The following is a 25114-nucleotide window of genomic DNA, read 5'->3' as shown; positions in this document are numbered from 1 at the left end:
CATTGATTAATTCATATTTTTTTTTAAAAAAAAAAACCTCTTTGGGCCCTCATTATTCTTTTATATTACAGACACACACACTCTCCCCCAGATATGTTTTGGAGATAGAGTCTTGTTCTGTCACCCAGGCTGGAGTGCCATGGTGTGACCTTCCGGGCTCAAGCTATCCTCTGGCCTTAGCCTTCCAAATAGCTGAGACTACAGGTGTGCACCATTATTATTGGCTAATTTTTTTGTACAGATGGGGTGTCACTATGCTGCCCAGCCTGGTCTCAAACTCTAGGCCTCAAGTGATCCTCCTGCCTTGGCCTCCCAAAGTGCTAGGATTATAGGTGTGAACCACCATGCCTGGCCAGTCCTCATTACTTTTTATTTTTTTCCTTCTTCCCTCCTTGTCTTCTACCTGGACGTGTTCTTTAGATTGTCCTCCCCTCTCTCTCAGTCTGTCTCCCTCTCCTGCCCAATGCTGGCCACACACTACACATCTTCCCTCACACAGCAGGGTCTCTACAGGACAGAGACAACAGACTTCAGGCATTTCTGGTAGGTGGTATTTTAAGATATAACCTCAATGCAGTCTAAGAAACAATTTCCTATTTGCTGCTGAATCATTATTAATTGTGTCCAATAAACTTAGATAGGAATCCTATTTTGAGTTGCAAAGGTAACTTCCCATTCATTGTAAAATTAGGTCAATGCATGTGGGTTATTTGTAAATAATGTAACACTTCCTATAACTCCATTCTTTCCTGTGGCTCCACACTCAACACGAAAATAGTAGTTTTAGGAGCAGGCCAACTTGCAACATTGAGAAAGACCTGTGGAGACTCTGAGGAAGTCTCTCTGGGCTGGAAGGGAGCGCTTCCTGTGGCTCCTGGCGTTGCTGGGGCTCCCACTACATGAATGCATCAGTGCCAAAGAGAACAGCAAAGGGCAAGCAGTCTTGAATAGGCAATTCCTGCAAGAATCACTGTTGGCTTTTGTACAAGGACATAGGTGAGAAGAGGCAAAGAGGTCACTCTGATGCCACTCTGAGGCGTCTCTGCCCCACCTCACCCTGTGTTTAGGGCCTGTCACCAAACTAAGATCCTCTTGCTTAGTTAGTGCTGCCTGTTTTGTGTCTTCGTAAGAATTTGAGCCTTCTGAGAACAGGCTCTGTGTGTCTGTTCTCTGTGGAATCCCAGGCCCTAGATGAGAGTCTGGTGCCTGGGAGGAGCATAACGCTGGCATGGCATGAGGTCATGAATCTGGGGTGCCAGCTAGCAGGGCCAGCAAGCCTCTCCAATCCCACCGGCCGGTATTGCACAGTGAGGGCACATGGCATTTCAGCAACACTGGCACCTGTCACACATCACAAGTGTCCCTCAATGCTTCAGTTTGATAACTTTTCATGAGCCCTGATTTCTCTTATAAGAAATCCATGGCTTCTGATACATTTCTTTAACCTAAATTAACTTGTTCATTTCATTCATTTAATGTTAAACTCTAGGCTAGCTGGAGATACAGTTTAGGTACATAATTAAGAAGTAAAAACAATGCCTTCAAGAAGATAGCTTATCTCCTTTTAGTCACCTGTAAACACACAAAAAACAACCTCGAGTGAATTAAACAAACTCTTGGCTCCTACTGAAATGGATTTTCTCCAACAAGGTTTGTTCTACTAGGGTAGCAGCAACAAATGGCCCAAGAGATCATGAACAACTTGTAGGAGCCATGGAAACCTTCAGATTCTAACAAGATTAGATTAGCTGTGATTAAAATGTACCATTAGACTGGTGGGACAGTACAATGAGGCCATCACTCTGGAAAACCACATGGCAGCAGTCCAGCCATTCACCTCCTGCCTGCCTATAAAGAGAACTGAGAACTTACATCTACACTTGTATATGCAGCAGGATTGTTCAAGATACCCAGAAAGCAGAAACAACACAAATGTCCATCAACTGTTGAATGGATAAATTTGATGTACCTATGTCACGAAATATTATTCAGCCATAAAAAGAATAAAATTTTGGCTGGGCACAGTGGCTCACACCTGTAATCCCAGCACTTTGAGGGGACAAGACAGGTGGATCACCGCAGATCAGGAGTTTGAGACAAGCCTGTCCAACATGGTGAAATACAAAATTTAGCTGGGTGTGTTGACGTGCACCTGTAATCCTAGTTACTCTGGAGGCTGAGGCAGGAAAACTGCTTGAACCCAGGAGGTGGAGGTTGCAGTGAGCCAAGATCACGCCATTGGACTCCAGCCTGCGTAACAAGCAAGAAACTTGATCTCTAAAAACAACAACAACAAAAAAGAAGGAAATTCTGATACATGTTACATCATGGATGGACGTTAAAAACATTCTGCTAACACACCAGACATCAAAGGTCACATCTGTATGGTTCCATTGACAGGAAATGTCCAGAACAGGCAAATCCACAGAGACAGAAAGTAGAGGAGTGGCCACCAGGGGAGGGGACATGTGGAGCTCTTGCTGAAGGTACAAGGTTTCTTTCTGGCGTGATGAAAATGTGCTGGAATTAGGATGCTGGTTGTACAACTTGTGAGTTAAAAAAAAAAAAATCAATGATTTGTATACTTTAAAAAGGATAACATTTCACGCCTGTAATCCCAGCACTTTGGGAGGCCGAGGCGAGTGGATCACGAGGTCAAGAGGTCGAAACCATCCTGGTCAATATGGTGAAACCCCGTCTCTACTAAAATTACAAAAAATTAGCTGGGCATGGTGGTGCATGCCTATAATCCCAGCTACTCAGGAGGCTGAGGCAGGAGAATTGCCTGAACCCAGGAGGTGGAGGTTGCGGTGAGCCGAGATCGCGCCATTGCACTCCAGCCTGGGTAACAAGAGTGAAACTCTGCCTCAAAAATAAATAAATAAATAAATAAATAAATAAATAAATAAATAAAAAGGGTAACATTTTATGGTATGTAAATTACGTCTCAGTCAAGCTGTTACTTAAAAAGCGTCATTAAGACAGGGGCCTGTGATCTGCAGACTGCTAAACCTGACCTGAAATACATCCATTGCTATACTTTCTTCAACTCTGCTTAATGATTTTGCTACAAACATCTCTTCTGTTCCTCAAAGCCCCCATCCAAACTAATCTCAAGCTTCCAGGAAATGAAAAGCTGGGGACTTCTGCAATAAAAGAGTAGTGCTGTTATCTTCACTGGAAAGCTGACACAGAAACCCAGGAGCAGAACAGGGCTGGGAACGAGCCCAATGGCTTCAGCGCTCTACTTTTGGAGTGGCTGAGCTTCCTTCTCCTAAGTGATGACAGATGGGTGGTGGAACACTACCTCCACATAACTGCTGGTGTGCCCCTCTGCCCTGCTAAGCCACAGGAGCAGGTCTTGAGGACTAGACAGGACAGCCCTGTTCTGTGGCTCTTCACAGGACAGAGACAGTACCTGGGCTGGGCCCTGAGTTTGTGGCAGCATAGGAGAACATGGCTTAGAATACAAAGAAAAATACTTCCTTGGGTTTCCACATCTATATAAAACTGTGGTCATGTGAACTTCATACTTAAACCCTCTTCTATGACATAAGGTATTGCAGAGCAGTAAAATGCACACTGTAAAGCAGTATTTCAGGAATACTTCTGGTATGTCCTGGAGCAGCCCTTCAAGCACCGTGGTGGGACAGCCAGGAAGGGCATCTGATTAGGCATTCTGACTCCAGAGACTGCTCTCTGCTAAGAATATGCTATGAATACCATATAGATGTGGGAACTTACGAAACATTTCCAAAGCAAGTTCATTTATTGAAATGGAATCTCGCTTTGTCACTCAGGCTGGAGTGTAGTGGCATGATCTTGGCTCACTGCAACCTCCACCTTCTGGGTTCAAGTGATTGTCCTGCCTTAGCCTCCAAAGTAGCTGGAAGTAGAGGTGCGTGCCATCACGTCTGGCTAATTTTTGTATTTCTGGTAGAGATACAGTTTCTCTATGTTGGCCAGGCTGGTCTCAAACTCTGGCTTCAAGTGATCTGCCCATCTCAGTCTCCCCAAGTGCTGGGATTCCAGGCCACTGTGCTTGGCCTGCTAATATATTTAAAAATGTCTTCTGTTAAAGACAGGGAATTAAAAATAATACATAGAACAAAAGAAGAAATATCCACCTAATCAACTCTTGACTCAAGATTGGGGACATAAAATTATTAAGTAGTATAATGTAGTAACTTTGTAAAAAAATGTTCTTTACACACTTCTGTTCTACCTCATCAGGAAATTACACAGACACACACACCTGCACAGGAAATGAAGAGCTCCTGAAACGTGTAGCTATCTGCAACTCTGCAAACAGTTCTCTCTTCTGTCCTGGTGATGGTACTTACTATTCCAAAAGCCTCACATGATCCACCTGCTCACCAGCATGGAGGTGGAAAAACCCAGACTTTCACAAAAAATCTGTCAGCCCATAGCTGACATAGCTCTTATATACACAATACACATAGGTTTTTTTTTTTTTAACCAAATATTACAAGTGTGCTCTGATACTTAAAAAAAAAAAAAAAAAAAAAACCAAAACCCTTGTCTCCTTACAATTCATCCTATTATCCTGAATTCACATATCAAGTAGCCTCCCTTCATATAATGCTTCAAAGACTGAAACTGTGAGTCCCATTAGAATAATTTACATTGACATGCCAAATAATGAAGAGGAAAGCAACAAAATACCCTTTATCAAGCGACCAGGCTTCAACCTAATCAGTAAACAGCCTGCACTGTGCCACGGCTGGCCTTGGGGAGGGAAGTGATGCTGGCATTGCAGTGTGCCTCATCAGAGCTCCCACAGCCCCCAATCACGGACAGCTGCAGAGAGAGTTGCGGCGGGGAAGGGCCTGGGCTTGTGTCAGAGTCAGACATCTGGTGTGGACTCTGTCTCACTGCTGGTCCGCACCACGGACAGGGTCTGTGGTGTGGACTCTGTCCTCGACAAGGTGCCTGGTGCCATGAAGCTAGGCTATGCTTCAAGCTGCCAGAATAGATGCAGAATTCTCTTGGGAGCCGTGCCAAAGAAAGCTTTAACCCTTCCTTCCCACTTTCTAGTTGTAAAATCTTTATTGCTGATGAGCTTCAAGCTCCTCATCTGTGAAGTGGGTAAAATAATATCTGCTTCTGATACTTTTTTTTTTTGGATCACAAAAACAGGCCTAATTGGCCTTTGATAAACAGTAGCTCTTGTTACCATACACATTCATCTGACTTTTACACTTCACTGTTTCCCTTGGTGCTCGTTAATCTCATTTTACCTGAAGGAGACACAGACTACAGGCTCTGCTGGAAGTATTCTGATTAAAGGTAACCCAACCAACTCAGGAGAGTTATGAGTGCAGAAGCCATTTCAAAAACACTTAATGTTTCCTGGGGCCCTGCCTGTGGGTCATGAAAACAAGTCTAGTTACATACTCTGGCCAGGCAGTCCCACTTTGGGAATGCCATCCCCCTCCCCCACATAAATTGGTACTTCTGTTGATAAAAAGACAAGCCACCCACAACACATAAATTACATACAACCAGTGACAGACCACTACTCGGAATATATAAAGTTCAACACCCCAAGAGAAAAATAAACAAAAGACCTGAGCAACACTTCACCAAAGTGGAAACGCAAATGGCAATACACTGCAAAAGGCTCTTAGCCTCAGCAGTAATCAGGAACTGGAATTTAAACCACAGTGAATTCCACTACAGACCTACCAGGCTGAAAAAAAATGCAGTCTAGAAAAAAGTTAAGAAAAAAGACATGTAAGTGTAACAACTAATGGAAAGAGAGCAGAGCAACAGGAGCTCCACAACACTAACAGGAACGGAGGCATCACTCTGCTCTTGGAAGACAGTCTAGCATTATCGCTGAAGGTGAGGAACACCCTACCTCCAGGATGTGCACCCTGTGCCGTAGGAGATACACGGCAGGGCTCATGCCGCTGCCAGCAGTGCCCGGAAATGCCTAGAACAATTGCCTGAAGAGATTGTGATAAATAAATAAAATGGAATGAAAACGAATAAACTGGAGCTACTTGCAATAGATGGATGAATCTTACAAGGTTTATTGGACTAGCACTATGTTGTCTGCAGCCCTCTTCTGTAAGAGGCCCCCACACCAGGGTCCTCTTGTGTGCAGCTGGGGCTGCAGCATCTCTGGTGAGCAAAAAAAGCAAAACACAATGTGCAAGCATGATGCTATTTCCATAAAGTTCAAAAACAGTTAAACACACACACACACACACACACACACACACACACACACTTTTTTTTTTTTGAGAGCCAGGTCTCTCTGTCACCCAGTGATTCTCCCAAGTAGCTAGACTACAAGTGTGCACCACCACACTTGGCTAATTTTTTATTTTTTTGTAAAGACAAGGTCTTACTACATTGCCCAGGCTGGTCTCGAACTCCTGGCCTCAAGTGATCCTCCTGTCTTGGCCTCCTGAAGGGCTGGAATTACAGCATGAGCCACCATGACCAGCCTAAATCTATTTTTAAAGACATATAAAAAGTAGTACAACTGTAAAGGAACACATGGAAGAAATCCCAAAAGTGTGAAGATCTTGAGGATCAGGGTGAGGATAGCAGGTGGCTTCTGAATACCAGCCATATTTACTGAATTCAGTAGTAGCTTCATGAGTGAGTTTTATTTACTCACTTACTATTTTTTACAATCTACGATTAAGCCCTCTTTCATATGCTTGTTATATCTCACAGTAAAGAAGCTTAAAATATAAGCTCAATAATAAAGGGGGCACAGACAGAGATATACAAAGAAGTGTGCTGCAACGCAGCGTTGAAGTAGTAAAAACCAGAAATAACCTGAATGACTATCAGAAGAGGGACATCCTGGTGAAATTAAGTGAAAAAGGCAAGCCATACCTTTTTGTTTATAGATATGTCAACATTCTATAAACAAAAGGTGGAGAAAGATGTGAGATTACTCATTGGGGTAAATATCCGGTGGGTAAAAGGGAGATTATCAAATTGTTTTTATAATCTATGCTAATTATTTGAACAGCAACAACCAACAAAAGCAGTGGCTATATTTCACATATATAAATGTCACATTTACAGATCATTACCGAAAGTCCTAATCTGAAGCCTTTCACAAATGTACAGTCTAGGTTTAATGTCCTCATGACAACCTAACTCATTGTTGGTGGCTTTAGAAAGAGAAGTAAATTATCTTGCTTTTATTTAACAGTAATGACATTAAAAGTAATGGCAAAAACTGCAATTACTTTTGCACCAACCTTTCCTAAAAGCTAATTATTTTTGTTAATAATTATCTAAGTAAACTGGGGGAAAAAACCCTAACTAAATCAAAAGCAGGCAGTGTAATTATTTACTATGGATTTAATACTCTTCCTGGTTACTCAAGACAATCCTAGTATAGCTATTACTGTTGTTTAACAAAAACAGTGGAAAATGCTAAGAATTTAAATTAATATCAACATCACTGACAAAAAACAATCAGATTTTTGTTTTGAGGCCCAGGGGTTATAACAAGAAAACAAATGAGAAATTTACAGAAATGAATTCTCCTAAAACTGGAAGTAATTAAATGTCAGATGTAGTACTGAATATCAGACCTGGAATTTGGTGGAACTGTCTTGAGACCCAGCTCACATACAGGGAGCCAGATTACTAGTGTCAGTGAGCTTCAGGGTCTTCATCTAAAAAATAAATACCATGACCTAATTTATTAGCTAGTTTGAGAGCAAAGTGAAAAAAGAGAGTGGCTCCAGTGATGCTCAAGCTTTCTTTTCTTTCCACTTTCAACGTCCCATATTAACAGAGAGAGATTTTCTTGGCAATTTATAAAGATTTAAGTGTTTTTTAAAAAATTCAAATCTGTTAGATTTTCCAAATTTGATAATTCAGCTAATAATAGCATATTTAAAGTAAGTATTTGGATTTTTTATTTGAGATTAATATAGGAATTTCCATTCTGCTTCTGAATCATACTGCTACCCAGTATCCCCACGATAGCAACTACTACCACAAGCTATTAACCTGAAAGGAAGAAAGAAGAACTAAGGAATATGTGAAATGTTTGTATGATCAATTAATCCACAACAGATGCTTTCAGACTATGTTGCTGGACTCCTAAGGAGCTGGGTGAGGAGCCATGTTGGCCTGACTCATCCACCTTCCAGAACAAACAACTTCACATGATTTGTTTTGCAAGCTTTTTCTTTAGAATTCCTTCCTTCCTTCCCTTCCCGCCTCCCTCCCTTCCCACCTCCCTCCCTGTTTTTCCTTCTTTCCTTCCTTCCCTCCCTCCCTCCTATCCCTCTGTTCCCTCCCTCTTTCCCTCCTTCCTCTTTTCCTTCCTTCCCTCCCTTTCCATGTGTAGAGACAGGTCTTGCTATGTTGCCTAGGCTGGTCTTGAACTCCTGTGCCCAAGTAATCCTCCTGCTTTGACTTCCCAAAGTGCTGGAATTACAGGCATGAGCCATCATGCCTGAACAGATTTCTATTAAAGAAAAATAAAAACGGAAAGTTTTCAATCTACTGACCTCCTACTGGTAGATAATTATGATTTCTGTGGAAAGAAGGATAGTGAGGGGTGGGGTGGGGGAAATATTTCTAAGAGAAGAAATGAATAAAAACGAAAAAAACAAAACCCTGCCCATTTACTGAATTCTAGACTTACTGTGCTGCAAGGTAAATTAACTAGTTAAATTACTAACCTGGAGGGATAAGTGGTATTTGTTTTTATGCTGTCATATTAGCTGACCTTCCATTTGGTTTCTTTTTTCTTATTGTTTTTTGAGACGGAGTTTTGCTCTTGTTGCCCAGGCTGGAGTGCAACAGCACAATCTCGGCTCACTGTAATCTCTGCCTCCCAGATTCAATCGATTCTCCTGCCTCAGCCTCTGGAGTACCTGGGATTACAGGCACCTGCCACCGTGCTCAGCTAACTTTTTGTATTTTTAGTAGAGATGGAGTCTCACTACATTGGCCAGGCTGGTCTCAAACTCTTGACCTCAGGTTATCCACCTGCCTTGGTCTCTCAAAGTGCTGGGATTACAGGTGTGAGACAGCGCGCCCAGCCCATTTAGGTTTCTTTTATTCCTGTTTTAACTAAATCTCTCTGAATTAATCCCACTGGCTTCATTATATATTCTTTCCCATTATCAGGTAATTGACAATGCCTTGCAATGTCCAACTGGATGATTTATATTCTTCCTTGGGAAAAATATGGAACACTTTCAAACTCTATCATTCTTCTAAATTACTCCTGATTTCCTTTATCTATCCATTTTGTTTGTAAAAACAAGACAACAAAGTCTTGGGTCGGTGCTAGCTGGATTTTCAGTTAAGTAGAAAGAAAAAAAAGTCTGATGAAGAAGGGAAGAGCCACTTCTTACATGGTGGTTTACATTGCACAAGGCACTTCTATGAATGTGGTCTCATTAAATTCTCCTAACAACTTTGGGAAATAGATTTACTACTTTGGGAATAAGATGCAGTTGTGCAATCCTGGCTCACTGCAACCTCAGTCTCCTGGGTTCAAGCAATTCTCCCTGCCTCAGCCTCCCAAGTAGCTGGGATTACAGGTGCCTGCCACCATATCTGGCTAATTTTTGTATTTTTTAGTAGAAACAGGATTTCTCCATGTTGGCCAGGAGAGTCTTGAACTCCTGACCTCAGGTGATCTGCCCACCTTGGCCTCCTAAAATGCTGGGATTACTGGTGTGAGCTACTGCACCTGGCCTAATTGGGTTTTTACTGAAACTGTGCTAACTGCTATAGAGGACAAAAAAATAACACTTGGCCCTGAACAACAACCTGTTTTTGGTAAAAAGATAGAAGTTGAGTATCCCTAATCTGAAATCCAAAGCTTTCTGGGAATTGAAGTGACACTCAAAGGAAATACTCTTCGGAGTATTTTGGATTTCATAGTTTCCAATCAGGGATGCTCAACCAGTAAGTATAATGCAAATATTTCAAATTTCATAAAAATCAGAAATTTGAAACACTCCAGGTCCTAAGCATTTCAGATAAGGGATGCTCAACCTATACTGGGAAAATACGTTTATGGGTGGAGGGTAAGATAATTTTACCCTGAGTGCTTCCCCATGGGTCTCTGCCTAGAAAATCGATGAACTTATAGCCGGGCGCGGTGGCTCAAGCCTGTAATCCCAGCACTTTGGGAGGCTGAGGCGGGTGGATCACGAGGTCGAGAGATCGAGACCATCCTGGTCAACATGGTGAAACCCCGTCTCTACTAAAGATACAAAAAATTAGCTGGGCATGGTGGCACGTGCCTGTAATCCCAGCTACTCAGGAGGCTGAGGCAGGAGAATTGCCTGAGCCCAGGAGGCGGAGGTTGCGGTGAGCCGAGATCGCGCCATTGCACTCCAGCCTGGGTAACAAGAGCGAAACTCCGTCTCAAAAAAAAAAAAAAAAAAAAAAAAAAAAAAAAGAAAATCGATGAACTTATGAGTCCCAGCCAAAGGGCTCCTCCCCTGCTGACCAAAGCAGATGAGGGGGACATTCACCCACCCCAGCAAAAGTGTTATTAACATGCTGCCCTCTGGAGTTTAAATGCCTAGAGGGCAGGAGCAATGACTTCACATACCCATGCTAAGGTGCTGTTTGCTGAATGAATAAGTGAAGTCATAGCAACATACAGAAGGCTGTAGTCAAAGCAGAACTTTTATCTAATTGACAATAACGTGAACTTATTTTTGTTGAGTAGTGGGGTAAGTATAGCCTAAAAGTTTTAAATAGTTTTAGCTTCAGTAGTAGAAGGGTAGATACTCAGGGCATGAATGCTGGCAATGGTTAATGCTTAGCCTATACAGTTCAAACAGAATCTCTCAGATGGTTTGTGGTTCTCATTCATCCTCCTTCCTGTGATCCAACAGGTGGGTGTTCCAAGCCTGATCACAGTCCCTTGTCTTCCCTTTGCATGCCTTCATCGCTTTTGATTTTCACTCTCATTGACAGTGAAAGTAGATCACATACAGTAGATATAAAATCAGGTTTCTTATGTTAAAGATAAGAGATCTTCCACTGAAAGACAAAACTGATGGCTGATTTAGAGGGTCGCCCATTTGAAAAAACAAATCCATGTCCTTATTCCCCCCAAATAGCCTTACTGGCCAAGGTTAATAATAACTGGCATTTCCTTTTTAAGCCCCTATTTCTTATGTTGTATCTTTTTGATATATGTGCAATCATGCCCAGAAGTTTCATTGAGAAACTATTCTTTTCCAACTGAACTTACGGAATATTTGTAGTTATTTTCATAACAGCATATGTATTTTCTAGACAATCAGTTCATTTTTCTTTTTTAAACTTGGGGTAAAATTAATATAAAACTACAGTAAGAAAATAACTAAAGGAAATTAAAACCTCAAAAAATTAGTCATTTTAAGGTATGCAATTCAGTGGCATTTAGTATATCACAATGTTGTATACACACTACCTCTATTTACAGAATATTTCCATTATCCCAAAGTAGACCCCATCCCTATCAGCAGTCACTCTCATTTCCTTTCCTCCCAGACCCTGGCAGCCAATCAGCCAGGTCTAGATTTGCCTGGTCTGGTCATTTCACATAAAGGGAGTCACAAGACATGAGATCTTTTGTGTCTGTTTTTTTCTTTTCTTTTCTTTTTGATTTGGCTTTGTGTTTTTGAGGTCCATCCATGTTGTAGCATGCTTCTTTTAGCTAGTTCACTTTAGACTTCATAAAACCTCTTTTATGGCCCATTTCATGTCTTCTCTTAAAGATGTTTCCTTCCTTTACTTCCGGTTCTATTTCTGTGTTTGCACTAGAGTAATGTTTTGGGACAACGACCAGGCTGGTTTAATTTTGTCCCTTTGAATTTTATTATTGGTGCTATACCCCATATTCTTCTGGCCTCCTTTTCTCCTCATTAATTAAATCATGGCTGCAATAAAAATGAAGAAACTAAAACTTGGAAGTATAATATTGCTCAGGTTACTTTCTTATTTTAATGAGAAAATAAGTTCTTGTAAATTAAAGATTCAACTTTTCAACTTCTCCTGATTTTCTTGATTGTTCTTATATAAAATACATAATGTCAAAATTATTGTAAGCAGATTCAGTTATTAAGATAAAGACTCCTTGTATAAGAACAAATTAATGTGTTCAAAGTAAAGCAACCAAATACATAGGAAATGAAGAAATAGTTGAAGCCTTAGAGAGTTATAAATTCTAATCATGATTTGTGTGACTTGGGACTAAGACCTTAGATTTAAAAAATCTTTCCTTTAAAATAAATCATGTTCTCTATTAATCTTTGATTAGACTCACTAGTAAAAATAATTGTCAGTTTACAGAAACAACAAAGACACTGAGAAATAAAGCGATTAAATAAATATTAGGAAAACAGACTTCATCTTCCTAAAATGTAACCAATCCGAAGAAAATTTTTGTATAGCTTATTTCACCTTCCAAAATGTTTTATGTTAAAAAAAAAATCACAATCCAGATGCTTAGAATGCATTATTTTAGGCTAGGCATAGTGGCTCACCTGTAATCCTAGTACTTTGGGAGGCCGAGATGGGCAGATCACACGGTCACCAGTTCAAGAGCAGCCTGATCAACATGGTGAAACCCTGTCTGTACTCAAAATATTTAAAAAATTAGCTGGATGTGGTGTAGTGCTCCTGTAATTCCAGCTATTCAGGAGCCTGAGGCAGGAGAATCGCTTGAACCTGGGAGGCAGAAGTTACAGTGAGCCAAGATCGCACCACTGCACTCCAGCCTGGGCAACAAGAGTGAAACTCCATCTCAAAAACAAACAAACAAACAAAAACAAAACAAAAAAAACCCCACATTATTTTAGCAGAAGACCTTACAAAGAGATACTTCAATTATTTTTATTATGCTTAATCAAAGATGCATGCTACACATCTGGCAAATAGATGGCAAGTTTTTGAGTGTATCTGGTATCTGTTAAAAAAATGTTTAAGTTCAACCTGATATTTAAGGAAAGGTATTCAAATGAAAAGTGTTTATTTGCACAAAGGTAAAAGAAAGCCCAACCCAACAAACCCTGAAAGGGAAAAGTCACCTCAAACTCTAAAGAAACTTAAAGGTCATTTGGTCCAGTCCTTTCATTTTCTGACAAATCGGGGCCACCTCTATTGGTACTAGGAACAGAGCCAGGAATACATTCCAGGTCTCTTGATACCAAGTTTAGAGCCCTTTCTGATATGTGCAGAGTGCCCACATGCCCCCTAAATTAGAGAACACCATGGCCATAAAATAAGGCGTGTGAACAGAACAAATACACAAGAAAGTCTAAGAGAGAATGTCAAGAGAAAAGTACATCAGAACACAAAACCAAAACATTCACAGTATTAACAGCCAGGAAAAGCTGATGCCCAGGTACTGATTATGAGAAGAGGGGATTCAATCTTGAAAACAGTTGGTTACGTGAATTTCTATTCACTGTTTTCTTGTTATTTATCCTTCCTCGAACAATAAATATTGGCCAAAATATCCAGTCTTAAAGGACAATAAAAAGATTTAATTTTGACTTCTAGTGGGAGGTAACATTTGGCAGAAAGAAAAAAAACTATAAAGAAAACACAAAACATACCTCTAAATTGATGAAGGGCTTGAAGTAACAGCATGCTGCTCAGGTAAGAGGTGTCTACTGCTGCTCTGAGCAGCCCTGGTCTCAAGATTCAGCAAGGTTTTTTTTTTGTTGTTGTTGTTGTTTTTTTTTTTTGAGAGAGTCTTGCTGTGTTGCCCAGACTGGAGCATAATGGCGTGATCTCGGCTCACTGCAACCTCCACCTCCTGGGTTTAAGTGATTCTCCTGCCTCAGCCTCCTGAGTAGCTGGGATTACAGGTGCACACCACCATGTCTGACTAATTTTTAAAAAATTTTTAATAGAAACAGGGTTTCGCCACGTTGGCCAGACTGGTCACCAACTCCTGACCTCGGGTGATGTGCCTGCCTTGGCCTCCCGAAGTGCTGGGATTATAGATGTCAGCCACCGCGCGGGGCCCAGCATTCCCTCTTAAGTGCTACTTCATTCTCCTTTCAGGAACTTCAGTGAAGTCACCAGGAACAATTTTATTTTTCAAAATCATGAAAGAACTCTTAGAAATGTCCCTTGAAGCAGAGTCTCTAAGCACAGCAATTAAGAAAGAGATTCTGGACCTCAAACCCCGAGGGAAGTGTGTGGCTTTTTAAAAAAGCGGCCTTTTTAAAGAAGGAAAATCAAAGAAGGGAAATTACTATTGAAGTTTCTTACCCGAGGAGAGGTCCTACCACTCCGCATTTCCTGTTAAAGGAGCGTTTGAAATGATTCTCCAATAAATAACCCAGCCCAGTAAACTTGTGTAGAATGATTCCTAAGGGTTCCCTCTCCAGCACTTTGGTGTATGCCAGTCTCACTCAGCTGGACGGAACGTGATGGGCTCTGTGGGAGACTGAAGGCCCCAGCATCCTGCCCAGTCACAGCTGGGCTGGCTGGCGGACCCTGGTCCAATCACCCTACCTCTGTTTCAGGCCCTCCTCTGTAAGACTGGGTGGACACAGAGCCTCCTCCTCTGAAACTGACTTTTGTGAAGACTAAAAGGAAAAAGGAAAGCACAATGTATACAACAATTTTTTCCTGTGAAAATAAATAATGAACACTCACACTCTTTCCATGTGTGATAAAGTGCTTTCCCCGCATGCTCATGTTAACTTCCCTTCTGTGTCCAGAGGCACATAGCTACCGTGGCTTGTCACCTGCACTGTACACAGACCCTGGCACCAAACAGGTCTCTACCCTTATTGCCAATATTGAGCTCCAATGATTATGCTTATGAAGTATAAAAATACACATTTAAATCTTGCTGAGCAAAGTTCTAAGATTAACCCAAGAAAATACCTAATGTGCATCCCACAAATACAAATTATTTGCTTATCATGTATCAGAAATTCTACTATCTACAGGAAATATAATGGTGAATGAGAAACAGCACCTGCCCAGAGGGAGCCTACCAACCAGCAGGCAAGTGTGAAATACGGTGACTGGGCATGCAGTTGACACACCTTCACTGACTGTCTACGTGTCAGACACCCTACAGTTGTGATGATGATGAAGACATCATAGGTCCATTAGACTCAGAGCCCAGACAGCGCATGGCACAGGTCAGCACTGGAGGGGGTCGTGGGGAGGTGGGCATGTGGCACAGGTCAGCACTGGAGGGGATGGGGGCAGGTGGGCACCTAGTAGAGACCAGCGCTGGAGGGGATGGAGGCAGGCAGGTTCATGGCACAGTCCAGCACTGGAAGGGATGGAGGGAGGCGGGCACATGGCACAGGTCAGCACTGGAGGGGATGGGGGGAGGCGAGCACCTGGCATAGGCCAGAACTGGAGGGCGGCCCCTGTATGATGCATCTATGATGCATGGGAGGGCTCCTCATACGAATGTCATGATGTTCTCATATTATTAATCAAAGAAAGGGACACACTCAAACCCATACCTGTGACATCATTCACTGACATTAAAACATGTGTCTGTGTTGGGCCACACAGCCCTCGGCACAGGCACCAGAGGGAGCTGCACCTGACCTCCATGGTGCTTGCAGTGGAGAGGAAAGGGGACCTGGTGATAGCTGCAGAAGATGAGGGAGGCAGTGCCGAGCCCTTAATGACGGTGCAGCATGAGACTGGCCTATGAGGGAAAAGGGGCTTAAATAAAGCCCAGGAAACTAGTGCAGAGGCTAGCAGGCCAGTGGGCTGGGAATCCCACTGGGGGCTTCAAAGGAACTTTCTATCCTGACTCAGATTGGTTAATTTCTGAGCATACTGACTGAGTGTGGCTTCTGCTATAAAGCTTATCACCACTTAATCTGTTGCCATAAAAATGAAAGCTGGTATTTAGACAACAGCTTCTCAATCGGCTAATTCTCTGAAATGCACTTCCTCCACTAACCCTGTCCTGGAAGCTGACCAGGGCAGCGGTCCTCGCCTTGTCTTCACTCCTCATGGGATGAAATGGCTATGTGGGCCTGGGAGCTTTCCTCCCTTCCATTCTAGTCCTTAGCCCATGCCTTTCCCGTTCTCTCCAGAGCTCCTACATTTTACCCCACCCTCTGCACCCCCTCCAAGGTGGCTGCTCTTAGCCTCTGCTCTCTGTGTGGATGCTTGCCAGGTGGTGCCACATCACCACCTATCCTGAGTCCCCCTCTGGCTCCCACGCTGCTCTGGGTGCGGAGGAAGTAAGCTGTTTTGTGTCCCTGGCCTGTGCCACAGCTTCTGAGAGCTCCCTATGTACCAGTTTTCTGTTCTCCTTCCTTCAACTGTGGGAAGTTTCCAGCCTTGTGGCCCTGTCCCAATCTCTCCCTCCATTCCCCATCTATTATACATACAGGAGTAAAGGCAGTCTTATACTCTATTTTCATGTTTATGACCTGTTCTCTTCTTCACTCAAAAACTCATATTGACCCTTATTTCTCTGGAATCAATGCAAAATCCCTAATAGGATTTAGCCTTTATCTAACAGATAAAGTGTGGCATAAATCCCCAAATCTGGCACACAGCTCAATGCCATGGCAACTAGCTAGAAGCATAGTACAAAGAGGAACGAAATAATATTTACTGAATAAGTGAGTGAATAATCTTTTCTTTTCTTTCTTTCTTTTCCTTTTTTTTTTTTTTCTTTTTTGAGATGGAGGTCTCACTATGCTGCCCTGGCTAGTCTTAAACTCCTGAGCTCAAGTGATCTGCCCGTCTTGGCCTCCCAAAGTGCCAGGTTACAGGCATGAGCCACTGTGCCTGGCCATATTATCTTTTCAATAAACCATCTTACTTCCCCTTTTGCATCTCTCTTTCTCTCTCAGTCCTACATTTGCCTTCGCAGATAACATCTCACCAATTTGGAGACACTTTTCTTTCTGCTAGATCAAGATGTTTAAAGCATTTGTTCTCACTTCTTTCATGAAACATTCTGAGATCAGTCAGCTAAGATCTACCAGATTTTTGAACTGAATCATCAACTGCTCTAATACTTCTGCCTGTCCTGTTTTGGGTTGAAAGAGACGCAATTCAAGGTCAAAGGCCATGTCAGTTGCTTCCTCTGTCATTCTCCATACTCGGACAGCACCCTCTGTGTTGTACGAACAAAATGCTCTTTAATATGAGCTTCTGCAGTACATTACTGTACCTTCAAGAGGTCTACAGAAAAGAGTACTTATAAATTAATAATACATTTTGGACTCAGTGGTTGTTTTAACAAGTTGGGAAATAAATGCCAGTAGATTTTTGAACTGAAAGAGGTCCCCTTTCCCCACTCCCCACAAAAGAATTTGCTAGCTATAGTTTCCATACCTATGATAGGTTAACATATTTCAGAAAATTTCTTTTTTTTTTCTTCTGAGTATTACCCTGGCAAATAAAAACGAAAGCATATAATAAACAGCAATAAAAAAATAAAGTTTGCACACAGAATTATGACACCAAAGCCATGTGACTTCTCAGCTTGTCTGGCCTACTAAAGTGCCGCACGGACCATTTGGGAGGACAGAGGTTGGGGGTCCCTTAGCACAGAGTCACAGAGGAATAAATAGCAGGAGTGCCCTGGAGAGGAAGGAAGCACAGGCTGTACTGCACGTCCTGCGGTGAGCATACATCACACTGGCACTTTTGTGAAAACTGTACAGTTTTCAAACTGAAGCTCAGGCTGTTTTTCTAACTTCTTCCTCTGATCAGTTGACAGACACTCAAATCTGAAAAATTAGTCTGTCAGAGAAACAAAAGCTATGTTGCTGTTTTCCTGCAAGCCTCTGGATCAAAGCAGGTGGCAGGAATGGTGCTCTCTGCATAGGTGTCTGGCAGCATGTGTGTCTGGCTGGTGGCTCTGTGGTCCCAAGTCCCCTGCAACACGGCCTTTCAAGAGCAGGTAGGGCTGAGTGATGTTCCATCACCACAACTGTGGATCAGATGAAATTGGTAGGCTAAATCCAAAAGGCTCTGTGACTTAGCTCAAACATACAACTATTATCCAATTGGGAAAAGGGTATTTTCTGTCTTAGATCCTGCAATTATAAAATTAATCATTTTAGCTTGAATTTTGGGAAGTAAGCCTATTTTGTTAAGGTTTATGAGAAGTGTATTTTGTTAAAGTTTACAAGAGTTGCTATGAAACATGGTAATTCATTTAAAAAAAGGGAAAAAAAAGAGAGACCATGTTGTGTTTACTGGGCCATGGATGGATGAATGATGTCACTAATAGGCAATTATAACATTCTGCATTCCAAAACAATTTAATAATTTGTTTTGAAGAAATATAGCTTCCAAAAGAACAAAAACACAATCTAAACATTTATTTGGATGCTTGCATGGCAAAATAAAAATAAATACATAAAGAAATTAATCTCAAAAAAGCATCAAATATTTAGTCACCAATGTTAACATGGAAGGAGGTTCAAATGTTTATCAGCAAATGAATTGGTTGGAATACTCAATGCATTTCCCATGGAAAAAAACATTTCCCATGTAAATGTTATAGATGGTGGTTAGGCTTCTAGTGACAGCCACAAAAACTAGGTTAAATGTTAGGTACCTGTATGGCTGTAAAGAAGAATGGTGAAAAAACTAGAACTTTAGAGAGTCAAAGATTCCTGGGTCCTGTCTGGCTGTGCCCTTCCCCAGCAGTATTTCTGTAAGGTGCCGTGTCCTGCAGTCTCCAGCCAGAACAGCTGCCCCTGGCCTGGAGCACACCAGGACGCCTGACAGCTGGAACATCCTGTGGCGGGAGCCCCGTCATGTCCTTGCTAGGCTCAGGTGGGTGGGAGCCGAGTCAAAGAGCCCTCCCCTCTAAATGGTACTGATGGTTAAACGGTACTGATGGTTACCATAACTATGCTTAGTCCTCAGATGACTGTGAATCTGAAATGTTTACAATGAACATTCTTTTCTTTTTGAGACAGAGTCTCACTCTGTCTCCCAGGCTGGAGTGCAGTGGTGCAATCTCAGCTCACTGCAACCTCTGCCTCCAGGGTTCAAGCAATTCTTGTGCCTCAGGCTAAGTAGCTGGGACTATAGGCATGTGCCACCATGGCCACCTAATTTTTTTTTTAGTAGAGATGGGGCTTCACCAAGTTGGCTAGGCTGGTCTCAAACTCCTGGCCTCAAGTGATCAAGTGAACAGCCTGTCTCAGCCTCTCAAAGTGCTGGGATTATAAGGGTGAACCACCACACCTGGCCTACAATGAATATTCTAATGAGGACTAAAATGAAGTTCAGTGTTGATAAGGGTAAGATTCACGTGACCCAATCAAGCTTTTCTTGTATCTAGACATGCTTTCCAAATATCTGGACAAATAGCATTCCCCAAATACATAATGCAATTAAGTTATAATACAGCTGCCTGTTTATAAACAAGAGGAAGCATTTATTATAAAACATACCTGGCCGGGCGTGGTGGCTCACACCTGTAATCCCAGCACTTTGGAAGGCTGAGGTGGGTGGATCACCTTAGTTCTGGAGTTGGAGACCAGCCTGATCAACATGGTGAAACCCCATCTCTACTAAATACAAAAAAATGGCTGGGTGTGGTGGTGCATACCTGTAATCCCAGCTACTTGGAAGGCTGAGGCAGGAGAACTGCTTGAACCTAAGAGGTGGAGGTTGCAGTGAGCTGAGATTGTGCTATTGCACTCCAGCCTGGGCAACGAGAGCAAAATTCCATCTCAAAACAGAAAAAAACAAAACAAAAAACCATAGTTATACAGACCAATAAAAATGTGCTTTTACCTTCTTAGGGCTTACAGGGGATATGTCTATGAAATATATGTCTCCCAGGAAATTAAGCTTTTAGGAAGAGCTGTCACTCACGAGTATGGTACCACAGGAAAGACAGACCGCACTCAAAGTCGAGGCCTGTGGGAGAGCTAAATGCCTACTGAGGTCAGTCAAAGAAATGCTCACTAAACATTCACCATTTAGAATGGCCACAGCCAGAGTGGTTATGATGCAAACTACTGGCAGATGCTATCGATAAATGCTCTAAAAGCAGAATGTCATATGCTCAGAATGGGAGTTTTTTTCCTCAGATACTGTTATAGTTCTGATGTTACTATAATTAAACATCAACAAGAGAGGTAAAATAACACACTATTTAAAGAAAGAAATTTAACAAGAAGATTGAGAAAACCCCCAATTCACTATATGACTGGATAGTTCCATTAAAAATGTTTCTTTCTTCCCCTAAGTCATAGATTAGGATTATTACTGGAGATTTAACAGGCACAGATAGGCCAGATCTTACACTCCACCTCTGCCTATCAAAAACAACATTTTAGGGTGAGGTGCCATGAAACCTGGCAGGGAACAAAGCTTGCTTACTATGGAAAGTGCAAAGACATGACAACTTATGAATTTTGCTTACAGCTCACAAAATGTCTTTTAACTAAATTAGATTTTCATTTATACAACCTACCACCCAAAGATGTTTTATTGTTACAGCGAGGAAAACATGCAAAGGACAAACCTTCATAATTAAAACACATGTATAACATTTTAAACTTATTTTAAGTAAAATTATGAATCATGAAATCTGCCTAATTCTTTTTGCTGTCAATTATAATTCTTCCCCTAAAGGTACTTTATAGATTCCACTCAACTTTTCGCCTTGTTTTACAGGCAAACTCCAGGATCCTGGTTTATTACCTTTAAAAACAGAATTAGAGGGGAGTCGATCCAAGATGGCTGAATAGATACAACTCCAGAGCACAACTCCCAGCGAGAGAGACGCAGAAATCCAGAGATCTCCTAGCTCCAACCAAGGTACTAAGTGCATTTCAACAGGTCTGGTCCGACGGACAGCAAAGCCCACTCAGGGCAGACTGAGGTGGGGAGAGGTGCTGCTTCACCCAGAAAGTGCATCTGACTGGCAAGTCAGAGGCTGCCACATTAACACTAAAATTAACTCCAGATGGATTAAGATTTAAACATAAAATCTAATAGTATAAAAACACTAGAAGAAAATGTAGGCAAAACCATCCAGGACATAGGTATAGGCAAGGACTTCATGACTAAAACACCAAAAGCAATGGCAATAAAAGACAAGAGAGACAAATGGGATCTAATTAAAATTCAGAGTTCTGTACAGCAAAAGAAACCATCATTAGAGCAAATTGGCAAACAACAGAATGGGAAAAAAATTTTGCAATCTACCCATCTAGGGGTAATAACCAGAATCTACAAAGAACTAAAACATATATACAAGAAAAACAAAAAACCCCATTCAAAAGTGAGTGAAGACTATGAACAGACAGTTTTCAAAAGAAGACATATATGAGGACAACAAACATATGAAAAAATGCTCATCATCACTGGTCATTAGAGAAATGCAAAACGAAACCACATTGAGGTATCATCTCACGCCAGTTAGAATGGTGATCATTAGCCGGGCGCGGTGGCTCAAGCCTGTAATCCCAGCACTTTGGGAGGCCGAGGCGGGTGGATCACGAGGTCAAGAGATCGAGACCAGCCTGGTCAACATGGTGAAACCCCGTCTCTACTAAAAATACAAAAAACTAGCTGGGCGTGGTGGCGCGTGCCTGTAATCCCAGCTACTCGGGAGGCTGAGGCAGGAGAATTGCCTGAACCCAGGGGGCGGAGGTTGCGGTGAGCCGAGATCGCGCCATTGCACTCCAGCCTGGGCAACAAGAGCGAAACTCCGTCTCAAAAAAAAAAAAAAAAAAAAAAAAAGAATGGTGATCATTAAAAAATCTGGAGACAACAGATGCTGGAGAGGACGTGGAGAAATAGGAACACTCTTACACAGTTGGTGGGAGTGTAAATTAGTTCAACCACTGTGGAAGACAGTGAGGCAATTTCTCAAGGATCTAGAAATAGAAATTCCATTTGACCCAGCAATCCCATTACTGGGCATATACCCAAAGAACTATAGATTGTTCTACCATAATGACACATGCACATGTATGTTCACTGCAGCACTGTTTACAATAGCAAAGACCTAGAACCAACCCAAATGCCCATCAATGATAGACTGGACAAAGAAAATGTGGTACATATACACCAAGGAATACTATGCAACCATCAAAAACAATGAGTTCATGTCCTTTGTAGGGACTTGGATGAATCTGGAAACCATTATTCTCAGCAAACTGACACAAGAACAGAAAGCCAAACACCGCATGTTCTCACTCATAGGTGGGTGTTGAACAACGAGAACATGTGGACTCGGGGAGAGAAGCTTCACACACTGGGGGCAGTTGGGGTGGGTAGGGAGAGACAGTGGGGGGTGGGGAGTCATAACATGGGGAGAAATGCCAGATACAGTATGCATCTAAAGTTAAATACATTTAAAAAAATAGAATTAGAGAGAAAAGACTAATAAGAACCAAGCACTGTAGCAAACTGGATGCACATTCTCACCTTCCTCTGGTGGCTTTCTGTAGAACCTTCATCCCCACCAGGCTGCAACACTTCCCTTCCAACTGTCTTGCCTTCGACATGGTGAACTCCAAGTGTACTTCACCGAACATTCCACAGGCATCTTGTACTAGAAGGCAGTTTCTGTAAAAAAGCATTCGCATTTGTTCTTTGAGGAGGCAGTTTGGATTAATACAGAGATCAAGACTTCCCTGTTCTTCATTAGAAAACCACTATATACTGTGGTGACTGGTCAATATAATTTAAATAAATTAAAGAAAAACCAAGAAAAAAAAAAGATATCCACTGTAGTGATCTTCCTAAGTGAGTTAGTCAGGATAAAAAAAGTTGGATTCAAGACATGCTTTCTGCACATGTGCATGCAGGTGTTTGAACCACCATTCACAGGTAGGTATGAAATTAAAACCTAAGTCAAATATGGCTGAAAAATATATCAAGATGATAATTTTTTTAAACCAACTAGATTACCTAGATACAGAGTATCCTTTTCTCATTTTTTACCCTGTTTCCCATGAAAGAAATATTTGTTTTATGTGGATGCTCAATACTGAGAAAAGCTGCAGGATAACATTATGATGAGAACAACAGTAAGAGGCTTTCTCTGAGACACCACACATTTAGAGACATGCATATCCCAGCAGGATAAAACCTGGTGTCCCAGCTTGCAGCAACACCGCAATGATGGACAGGCCAGTGACATGATGGGATTCCCTCTAGTTTTTAAGTTCAGAAGATGGTTTACATAAAGGCCTATTTATGACTGAATTTCCAATCCTCTCATTTTATAACTGAAGTAAATGAAGTCTTATTTATCACAAAATGAAAGATTCTCAGAAAACATTTCACGGAGCCTGAAGAAATTATAGTCAGTAAATAACATCACAAAATGGACATGAAAACTATTCTAAAGATAAGAATGTAAAGAAAAGTAAATGTTAGAAGAGAACGGATGAAGCCAGGAGCCTTAAGTGCTGCCTTGACAAAAGGGTCAAGAATTTTTGACTCCTTGATGACGTCTTCCAGGCCCACAGGGCCTGCTGGATTGCAAGAGAAGCAAAAATATATCCTGTCTGAAAGAAAGCATCTTTACTTGGATTGCTAGTTCACCATGGAGTAAGGCCAAACAAAGATAATGCTCAAATAAAAATCAAACACAAAGAAACAAACTGTCATATGGGAATAGTCCAAAGAAATAACAACAGACCTGCTGGGGACTTGGGATACTAGAATTCACAGATAGAAAATATAGAATGACTGTTTTAAAAAGGTAAAAAGTCCCCAAAATATGGATAGGAGACAAGAAACTACATAAAATGACTTGATAGATTTGAAGAAGGATGAAATTACATTTTCAAAAATGAAAGCTACATTTGTTGAAACAAAAATATTCATTGAGCATGTGTAACAAATGGCTATATGCATCTGAAGAGTGTATATATGATATCTGAGGTATAAATCTAAATAAATTACCTAGAATATAGCTTGAGAGCTAAGAAGAAAAAAACATGAGAATGTGCAGAAATAGAGTAAAGTGAGAAGGTCTAACATATGTCTAATAGGAATTTCAGAAAAACAAGACAGAGGAAGGGAAGCAATAATATGTAGATACAGTAACTGAGAAATTTTCCCAACTGATCTAAGATACAGGAAGAGAAACAAATACCAAGTAGGGCTGGCCATAGTGGCTCACACCTGTAATCCCAACCCTTTGGGAGGCCGAGGTGGGAGGATCACTTGAACTGCAGGGTTCAAGACCAGCCTAGACAATGTACAGTAGTGAGGTTTTGTCTCTAGGAAAAATTTAAAAAAGTTAGCTGGGTGTGGTGGTGCATGCCCATAGTCCCAAATACTTCAGGGGCTGAGGTGGGAGGATTACTTGAGCCCAGGAGGTTGAAGCTGCAGTAAGCTGTGATCATGTCACTGCACTCTAGCCTGGGCAACAGACCAAGAACCTGTGTCAAAGACAAAAACAGAGGGAGAAAAAACAAACAAACAAACAAACAAATCCCAAGCAGAACAACTAAATGGAAATCCAACTACATACTCACTGTAATGAAACTAGAGAATATAAAAGACTGAGTTGTTAAAAGCAAGAAGCACACAAATAAGATTTTAAAAGCACACACAATGAGATTTAGAAGACAGCACATCTGCAAAGAATATAAATTTGACTTAAATCAACCTTCCAAACAGCAATGAATGAAGCCAGAAGACTGGATTATTTTCAGAATTCTGAAAGCCATCTCAGAACGATATCAGCAAAACTCCTTTCAAGAATGATGGCAAATGAAGGACATTTTTATTTTTTAATATTTATTTATTTATTTATGAGATGGAGTCTCACTCTGCCACACAGCTGGAGTGCAGTGGTGCAATCTCGGCTCACTGCAACTTCCACCCTCTGGGTTCAAGCAATTCTCCTGCCTCAGCCTCCTGAATAGCTGGGATTACAGGTGCCCCCCACCATAGCTGGCTAATTTTTGTATTTTTAGTAGAGATGGGGTTTCTCCATGTTGCCCGGGCTGGTTTCGAACTCCTGGCCTAAAGTGAACCACCCACCTCAGCCTCCCAAACTGTCAGGATTACAGGTGTGAGCCACCAGCACTGGCCTGGGACATTTTTAGACAAGAAAAAACTAGGAGGATTTTCAACCTACAGAACCTGAAGTATTTACTAATTACTAAAATGATTTCTA

The 25114-nt window shown here is 41.6% G+C and overlaps 1 protein-coding gene across 7 annotated transcripts in view; it reads right to left on the bottom strand.

Moving 5' to 3' along the window:
• SPIDR (scaffold protein involved in DNA repair) overlaps nt 1-25114 on the bottom strand; it is a 401999-nt gene that overhangs the window by 33020 nt on the left and 343865 nt on the right. For all 7 annotated transcript variants that reach the window (XM_010351608.3, XM_010351611.3, XM_074386636.1 and 4 more), the window contains one exon: nt 22402-22542. In XM_010351608.3, coding sequence (XP_010349910.3) covers nt 22402-22542 — 141 coding nt within the window. The remainder of the gene's footprint in view (nt 1-22401; nt 22543-25114) is intronic.

This window comes from Saimiri boliviensis, chromosome 15 (assembly GCF_048565385.1).
Source record: "Saimiri boliviensis isolate mSaiBol1 chromosome 15, mSaiBol1.pri, whole genome shotgun sequence".
Classification (NCBI taxonomy): domain Eukaryota; kingdom Metazoa; phylum Chordata; class Mammalia; order Primates; family Cebidae; genus Saimiri; species Saimiri boliviensis.
Note: the sequence above shows the minus strand (reverse complement) of the source record. Positions and strands in the feature narration are given on the sequence as shown.